General features: G+C 31.2%; 1 protein-coding gene across 1 annotated transcript in view; it reads right to left on the bottom strand.

The window, feature by feature from the left end:
• LOC106475587 (cysteine and histidine-rich protein 1-B-like) overlaps window positions 1-5,954 on the bottom strand; it is a 14,496-nt gene extending 8,542 nt beyond the window's left edge. The window contains exons 1-2 of the mRNA XM_013936265.2: window positions 5,593-5,954; window positions 396-634 (exon numbers count right to left, since the gene is read on the bottom strand). Coding sequence (XP_013791719.1) covers window positions 396-634; window positions 5,593-5,805 — 452 coding nt within the window. The 5' untranslated portion in view covers window positions 5,806-5,954. The remainder of the gene's footprint in view (window positions 1-395; window positions 635-5,592) is intronic.
• Window positions 5,955-8,976: the final 3,022 nt, after the last annotated feature.

Genomic DNA, 8,976 nt, shown 5'->3' on the forward strand with positions numbered 1-8,976 from the left:
GTAACATCGGTTCAAGTCACTAATGGCCAATTGGCCATTATTATACTTAATACTACAAAAACATATTTTCTGTAAACAATAAAACTTAATCAGCTGTCTTTATGTTCAAAATAAATATTGTTATACATTCACACTTACCTAACAATTAGATTTTTTTAGCCTGAGAAACATGCATGTGATTCTAAAACTCACTTATAATATTAAGGATCAAAGGGTTTATAAGAAATTTAAAGAATTCAATATGTCTGAGGATGAGCCAGCTACATGAATGAAACAGTTTTGGAATAACACTTTAACAAACTGTAACAATTATCAAACTTTCTGGTTGGTTAGGTACATTATCATAATTGTACTGGAATTGCTAGTACTCAAAATAGAAAAAAAATTCTATACACCTTTCTTCACATAGCTCGGCTTCATGGTGCTCTAACTGTGACCTGGGAAGTTCCCGAGAACAAAACTGGCACTCAGTTGGTAGCTCACTGACTGCTTTTTCCACAGCAAGGTTTCGAGAACAGAGTTCCTTGCTGATTACTGTACGGCAGTTTGGGCAAGAGGCCGTTTCATCCCGTAGACGAGCGTCGGCCAGCAGGTGCGTGAAGCAACCTGCACACATCAAATGTCCGTTTGTGCACTGGAAAGGGTCAGTAATTCCATTAATATTGTTTATTGTTACTACCTAATTCCTGCAACAGATGGAAAAATAATAATTAGTGAATCACAAATACAATTGGCATGGTCAAGTACATAAATTAATAATACCTGTATCTTAAGATCTACGAATATCATACATACCATTGATCTGTAAAAAAACAACAACAATGGATAGTTAGTAAAAGACAGAGGCTGTTTTCATTATATAAAAATGGTAAAGACAACCAACTACATATACCCACAAACCAACCACACAAACTTTCCACTTATCAAAATGTCAAATATCTAACTAAGGTGCCAAACCCTCCAGCACAAAATGGTCGAGCAGGAAGATCTTGGTTCACATGTAGGTCCACCTGCAAGGGCAAAAAAACTTCATCAAAACACTCTGTATTAAAAAGTAGGCACTTTGAACAAGGAGGGTTGCTGATCTGTAGGACAGCACTATAAAGATTCAAAACTTAGTATAAAACAAAGCGTAATATATTTATATTATCATCGTCTTGTCAGTGCACTCAACATAACTAAATATTGATATTGGAGAAGCAAGTAAAATTTAACGGAGCATGGCCGTCCATTTCTTTCTGTGTTTTCTGCAGCATTAAATGTACTATCATAAAAATTAAATTCCAAGGTTACAAAGGATGTTTTATAACTACAGGTGCAGGTCACATATTTGTCAGTGGAAAAGTTGTCTTGAACATCAAACACCTTTAACTTAATAAATGATACATAAAATACGTCAAATTTTTACCATAATAATTAGGACTAATAGAGAATATTACATCTAGGAGACTGAAACATATCTTCATGATAATTGAAAACTACTTACAATTTGTGAAAAGACAGTTGTTCGCTGTAAACAAACCTCAATTCAGCTCTCTTTTTTCTAATTTTAGCTTTTCGATAAAAAATGTTAGCACTTGATAGTGTAGTTCTAAAATCTAATTTTTAATAAATAAATTAGCTAGGTGGTGATATGATAATATCAATCTTAACACTGTTTATTAACTTTCACCGCAGTATTTAAGAGTTAACGAATATGATTTTCAACAAAATGAGTTAAGCAAAATGAAGGTATGTTTATTTCATTTACATACATAGATATGTAAAATTTGAATAATGTCACTAAGAAATGTCAGCATCGCTTTATTTACTTCAAGTCTATGAAAGAAAAATTGAACTTGTAAAGGCACAAAAAAAACAATGATACTGCAAATGCATATAATGTTAATGTGGAAAACTGGCCCTTACTTACCAATTCTTTAAACTCTGAATCAGACCTTTTTTTACTGCTAATTTCTTAGGACAGTTGGTAATTTGTCACTGGGAAAAAACTTTTAAAAAGTCTTAAAGCTAGTCAGTTTCTAAGCCTTATTTCAGTATCTTTTAAAATACTTTTCTGCACCAAATAACATTACTGATTCAATAACCAATAATTTTTTTGAAAAACTGCTTTACCTATGTTCTTTTATCTACAAAGATATGGTGTAAGGAACACAGTAGGATGCTTAATTCTTATGTAGTAAGTTAGCATTAATCACTAGGACTAACAATTGAAGTATTTATATTACATGTCAAAGTAAAAAAAAAATAATTGTTCTTTATAATAAAAACACAAGTTTTATACTCATGAATAGTTGGTTTTTCAGATAATTTTTCCCGTTGTTATGAGGGGGGGAAAAATAACAGTTATCAACACTGAAAATGCTGAAAAACGTTTTATTCATATTATATCATTATAAAGTTGCTTCTCTGTCTGGAGCTCATTCTGAGACATAACTGTTAAGTAAAGTTACATAGCTTTGATAAAAGAAAAAGTAACTTAATGTGTTTTCATTACTAAAAACCCATTTCTCATGTTCTTCTAACTCATGCAGAACTTCTGGCCATGTCAGCTGAATCTCTTCATCCCATACTTTTCTTGTAATGTTTCCGTGTCTCTAAAACTTAGCCATCTTCAAACTCTCTATTTATGTTTATTCAAACCACATTTACCAATATCTTTGTACTAAAAGTCCAACTTTTATAAATAATAAATACATAAACAAATGTAAAAAAACACGTTTTTTTATTATGAACTAAGAAAAACTTATGAAATCTATTATACAAGTCTAAACTTTGTGCATGATCCAATACATTACTTGAAATGGTTAAGATTTACAATGTTTATACAAACAAACAATAGTGTTTAAAATCAACAAGAATTTTACAGATCGTTAAAACATAAAATTTTAATAGATATTTTACCTGATATGACAATGAACTTTATAAAACATCAAATCTAAAAAAAAAACGTATTACATCTTGCACACGTGTAAATTATCTATTAAGTTTTAAATTAAAAGCTGTTAAGTTTCAAATTCAATTTTTTAAAACCTACAGATGTGACTATCTGACGTAAAATCATAGCCTTGGTGTTCAGTTTTTTTACATCAAAACTAGGATGTTTCTTCCTCAGTGTCACTGTCAGGATACTTCTTCACAGCAAACAGTTTTTTAAAAATTCAATCAACACTTAATCAGTTATGCAAAAGGTAGTAATATCACATATTAATAAACCTGTTTTCTTTATTAAAGCTTGCTCAATACATACTTCTAAGGACAAAATCATTGCAAAAAGTATTATTCGACCGATAAAAGCGTATACCGAATACATGTAAAACACGAATCGTTGGTAGACAACCCATTTAGGACTAATTCGAATTTTATCTCCTAGGGCGAAGATTGCATTCCGGCCAATGTTTTGTGTGCTATTTCTGACCCAGCTGTTTTGTTTTTCATGAATTTTACTGTACTTGTTTATTATGGTATACAATTATCTACGTAACTGTAAAAGTGAACTTAAGATTGCCTAGGTATTAAATTATCCAATAAATACTTAGTCAGCTTGAAGAAAATCCTAGTCTTTTTTTTACTATAAATCAGAATTCTTGTAAAATACAACTACTAATTAAGTGCTGGAAAATATCCAAACATGCGACAGAAAAGTTGAGAAGTACGCACTCGTTTAGCTTTATTATTTCAATTAAATCTGAAACTTCTATCACTTTTGTAATACGACAATCGTGTGTGCGTTACAAACGTTTCTAATTAGTAAATTAAATTACCATTAAAACACTATAATATCATTCAAAAAATACACACAAATATCCACCAAATGTATTGCTCAACCCTATATATTTCTTTGAACTTTTAACTTCCACTTGAATGCAATATATATATATTTATATATAATTTTATACTAAAACACAGTTCCAAATTTATAGGTGTCGCTGCTTTAGAAAAGCTCATGATAGTAAGCTCAGGGTGATTATTGACGACAGGTTACTAATTTTTCCTGTACTATTGTTTAAGTTTAATTTATAACAATAACAGTAATTGCTGTAATTAATATCTTAAGTTAATTTAAATTAATAAAGATAAAAATCGCGAAAAGTTCATTTTTGAAAGGAGCTAAGAAGTTTAAAGTGTAATATGATTACAAATGTTTTGTCCTAGTATTAGAAGTAAACACATTTAAGAAGAGTGTATTATGTTTTAAGAGGCTGACTATTTTTATGTATATAAAAGTAGTTTGAATTATTCGGAAGCTTTCGTTATGCAATTTTTCTTGTTCCATGAAATATACAAACCCACGGATTACTTGTACATTTCCACTGTTTATTAATAAATAAAAAGTCATTTTTATTTTACATCACCATTCATGTTTCTACCTAAAGGCAAGGCAAGCTCCCAAGCAGAACTACGATGTTTCTATGCTGTTCTCCTTTTTGGCTTTTGCAAAACATGTACATTGACGGTCTACCAGGAAAAACTAATCCAACGTACACTGCTGCGACAACGCTAAGTAACTGCATATCTTGTTGTAGCTCAGGTTAGAGGGATAAGAGAGGGGGGGACATTTTTTCCTTCCTTTTCCAGTATTTTCGAGCAAATCATCACATACTCATACGTCACAAATATGTATAAATACGTACTAAACAATTTTATTGTAAAGGCTTAGTTTAAAGTATAACTTAAAAGATACAAAGGCACGTCGATATTATTTTTTAAATAAAAATCGATACTGTTTTCAGAATATTTAACTCCTATTAATGAAACATGAAATTACAGCTATATTTATGTAATAATTTATTTTAAATGCTTGTTTAGAGTTAAATAAGAAACACATAAAAAATTATGTTTCAATCATTGAACATTCAACGATTTACTATACAACAGTACAAATATCGTCGCATATTCATCTACTAAAACCCGTTCTCTCATTTTTTACTACTTTAATATCAATACTAACGTCAAAGGTCAAGTATTTAATGAGGTATATTACTTCATACTATGGTGTTCTGAATATTTGTCTTATGCTTAAGTTCATGAGTGTCAGTATTACTTCCATGTTTTATTTTCAATTTTCATCACTGAAGAATATTTAAAAAGATTTGTACTGAAACAGTAAAAGTTAACGCTCGGCTAATTATGAAAGTTAGCATTTTCGAAATACAAAGATACCACGATTTGCATTACACATAAAACATACTGACACAACACACAATTAAAATGAACTTTCTTTTGTTTATTAATAATACTGCTTTAAACCATTGTATTTAGGTACACATGTTCGATACAAATACACAGAAATATATGCTTTACTAGTACACATTGTTATATAATTCAGATAGTTTTCGTTCACTTTCTCTGTTGAAATTTTATGTTGTTTATTTTACGCTGAAATATTACAAAATTTTACTTAATTACATTTTTAAAAATCTTGGCTGACGGTTGTTGTTGCTGCTGAGGAGCAAAACAACGATACGGTCCCTAAAAAAAAATGTAATAAAGAAATTATGCCCAAACCGGGCAAGACTGATAGATTACACATCAAGAAAACAATTCAAATCTACGGAAGGGGGGAGGGGAAATCAGCTGATCACTCCAAACCTGATAAATGGCTGAACGAGGAAGGTCCAAACAGACTGCGCAACACAGAATTCCGCCAAGTCTCTGCTCCAGACGATCTCCTTTGTTTTCCCCCAAGCCTTCTGTACGAAGCTTCTTTTTGGCTGGTTCAATACTTTCATCATGCGAAGAACCGAGTGAGCAAGCCTCTGTTACGGTACTCACACTTGGAACGGACACAAGTTCTTCTGCCATCTTTCTCAGATATTTGTTTTTACTATAGTTTTTCACACATGCTGTCTCGGCACTTCACGAGTTGATCGCCCACAGTCACGTGAAACTGTAACCAATCATCATGTAGAATAAGGTATGACGTCATTCAGAACACGCTCATTGCTCCGTCCTGAAGGAAAGAATCATATACGTGTGTGTAATTATGTGTGTGTGTGTGTATATTTCAAACACATTTAAAGTAATGCCGAAACAGCAAAAACTACTAGATACCTCTAACTTGCCGTTTTAAAAACGCTTTCTGTGTAGATGTTTGGTTCTATAAACTCTCGAGAATATAAAAACAAAGTAAAAGCCTCTACAACTGCAAAAGGGGGGGGGAGAGAAAAGTTACTGACGTCATTTTTTACACATGCATTATTCATAACTATACTCGCAATATATTTATGCGAATTCACTTTTCGTGCATTAATTGTTTTCTGTTACGTACTTTGCTTACTCGTATACGTTATCAAAACATTTTAGATGTCTACACACGACCATTACAAAATAGAAAATGTCAGGATTGTTGAAACACTAGGTTTTCAACCACAGAAATGTTGCAAAAGATTGGTTGAAATAGATTTTAACGTAACTTATTAAATGGGAAAGTAATGATTTGAAACAGGTGTTAAATAATAACCTGATTTATCTAAGGAAGCAGGCGCCTGTACAATTTTTTAAAATTAAAATGGCTTCACATTTTGATTAATTATACAAATTCAACATATTTTCATGTGTGTTCTAGTTGAATTATAAAGATTATTTATTTATGTTGGACGCTACGCAATAGGTTACCTTTGCTGTGCCCACCGTTGATATCGAAACCCAATTTTTAGTGTTACAAGTCCTTAGGCTTATCGCTGAGTCGAAGTTGTTTACACTGTTTACAGACTTGTTGCTAAACTGAAATTGATGTAGAGACTAAAAGTATTGTACATATGGTACTTAATTTAAATAAAGTTGAGTTGCATGCTTTCTCTTTGAAATATATGTGTGTATGTAGTGTGCTTTTTCAATTTATTACTAATGTAAGTACGTGCTCCTACAAAAATAAAAATCAGGTTTTGAATATGAGATCTCTGACCTAGTGGTGACGTCACACGTCTGACAAATTTGACAGGACTCTGGCACCATAGAATTTCATGCTATACTACGGTAAGATTTCGTTTTCCTTTTTTGTTGTTTAACAAGTGTTGAAGTTCACCATTTAATTTTATCACAAGAGTATTTATCTATCCCAGAATAAAAACCGAAAATAAGCGCAAAACTATCAACGACATTCCGAACGCATTATTCTTTATGGGTAAAAATACTTTACACGCTACAGGCAAGGTGTCGAAACAAAAATGTTTATTTTGATAAAAAGCATATTCGAATCGAACGTAATACGAACTCTCCACCACATATATTCCTATTTAGATCAAAGTTTTCAAAATCACCAAATGCGTTAGGCTACTATTGAAAAAGGAATTATCCCGCCTTAAACAATAAAGTCGCATAATTTATTGTCACCTTATACCGCGCTCCATACCATAAGCAGTGTTGGATACGTTATAAGGCTCTAAACTTGATGACGATTATGTAATAACTCCTACCAGAAGAACTGTTTAAATAGTCTTAACTATGAACAACAGACAAACTACAAAAGGATTTTTTTACAACCACTCTGTTGCGTTTCACCAGCTTAATATCTTCACTGTTAAGGTTGTTTTCGCCCCTAGTGACCAGTGATAATATATAACTATGCTTGTGACGCATCACCTTACATCAGACAGCTTAGAAGGTGAAAATGTTGTCCCCTAACCCCTACTGGGTTGAATTACAAAAAAAACAAAAGAGAGAGCTTATTGAAAATTATATAAACTTTATTTTTATACATTTAGAAATGTCTACATACTGTATAAGAGTATCCTACATATATGTTTGGGGTTTGTAAAGTGATACTTCAACACATTAGAAGTCAATGCTATGATTGCACAAGAGCCTACACATTATAAACTTAGGCCTACTTCTTGTAGTTTCAACAAAAGTTACAAAAGAAGTAAAAAAAATATTAAGTATATAATTTTTAAAATAACTTAAATTATTCATATGCACAAAGTGTAATGTAGTTAAAAGGCTGAATTTAACTTTGAAAGGTATTAATACTAGATAGTATTTGTTTATGATCCGAGACCCAGACTATACTTGACCATTAATTAGTAAGTGTAGATATAGGTACTACGTTCGTCTACCTGTAGTTGCCGAAAGAAAGATTGAACCGACTAGTCACAGAGGTATTTTTAGAACTAATCTTCTTTTACTTTATCTTTTTTTTTTGTATTGGCGATTTATTTCGATTACTATGTAATCTCAAAAGAGTTTTAACGTATTCTTAACAGTAAACATTGTATTAAACAAAACTAGCTCATTCTTCTTCTTGCTGGGGATAAATAAATTAATATTCCAAAGTTCTCCAACACTTATATTAAGTATCTTTGTTATTGCAACAATTAACTTTTGTGTACAACAGAAGTTATTAAAGTTGATGTTGAGGAACCCACTTTGAGAAATACACAAGATTTTATCATCATCAAGTACAAGAAGTTTACGTAGACACAGGAATATATTAAAGATGTGGCGATACGATACCAGTATTGTATCGTGAAGCCTTGATACAACTGTATCGATACATCGTCGGATACGATATGATTTATGTATCTTCACGATATTTGGCCAGCTTTCAATAAACTATACGTCTTTTGTATAAAAAAAATCAGAATTTCTAATGAATAATTTTTTCTAAAAATTAATGAATCAATAAAGGAAGGTGAGTATTACATGTTGTCTTCATTTCTTTTACCAAAAACATTACATGCAAAGTAACATAACAAATTAACAATAACAAATTAGATAGACAGATATTAACTTTTATTTTACTTCTCTTGTCAGCTGCCATTTAGTTGATCAAATCCGAGAATTTGTAAAAGCACTGTAAAGTGTGAAGTATTTAAATAAGACAATGTTAGTAATATAGATAATAAATTACAGACAAGACATTACAAACTTTATAACAAACCGTTGGTAAAACTTCAGTATCTAGCTATGTATTGTATTAACTAATAGGAGGAAATACGACCCCTAGAATATATATATATATATATATATATATAT

This window comes from Limulus polyphemus, unplaced genomic scaffold (assembly GCF_000517525.1).
Source record: "Limulus polyphemus unplaced genomic scaffold, Limulus_polyphemus-2.1.2 Scaffold8841, whole genome shotgun sequence".
NCBI lineage: Eukaryota > Metazoa > Arthropoda > Merostomata > Xiphosura > Limulidae > Limulus > Limulus polyphemus.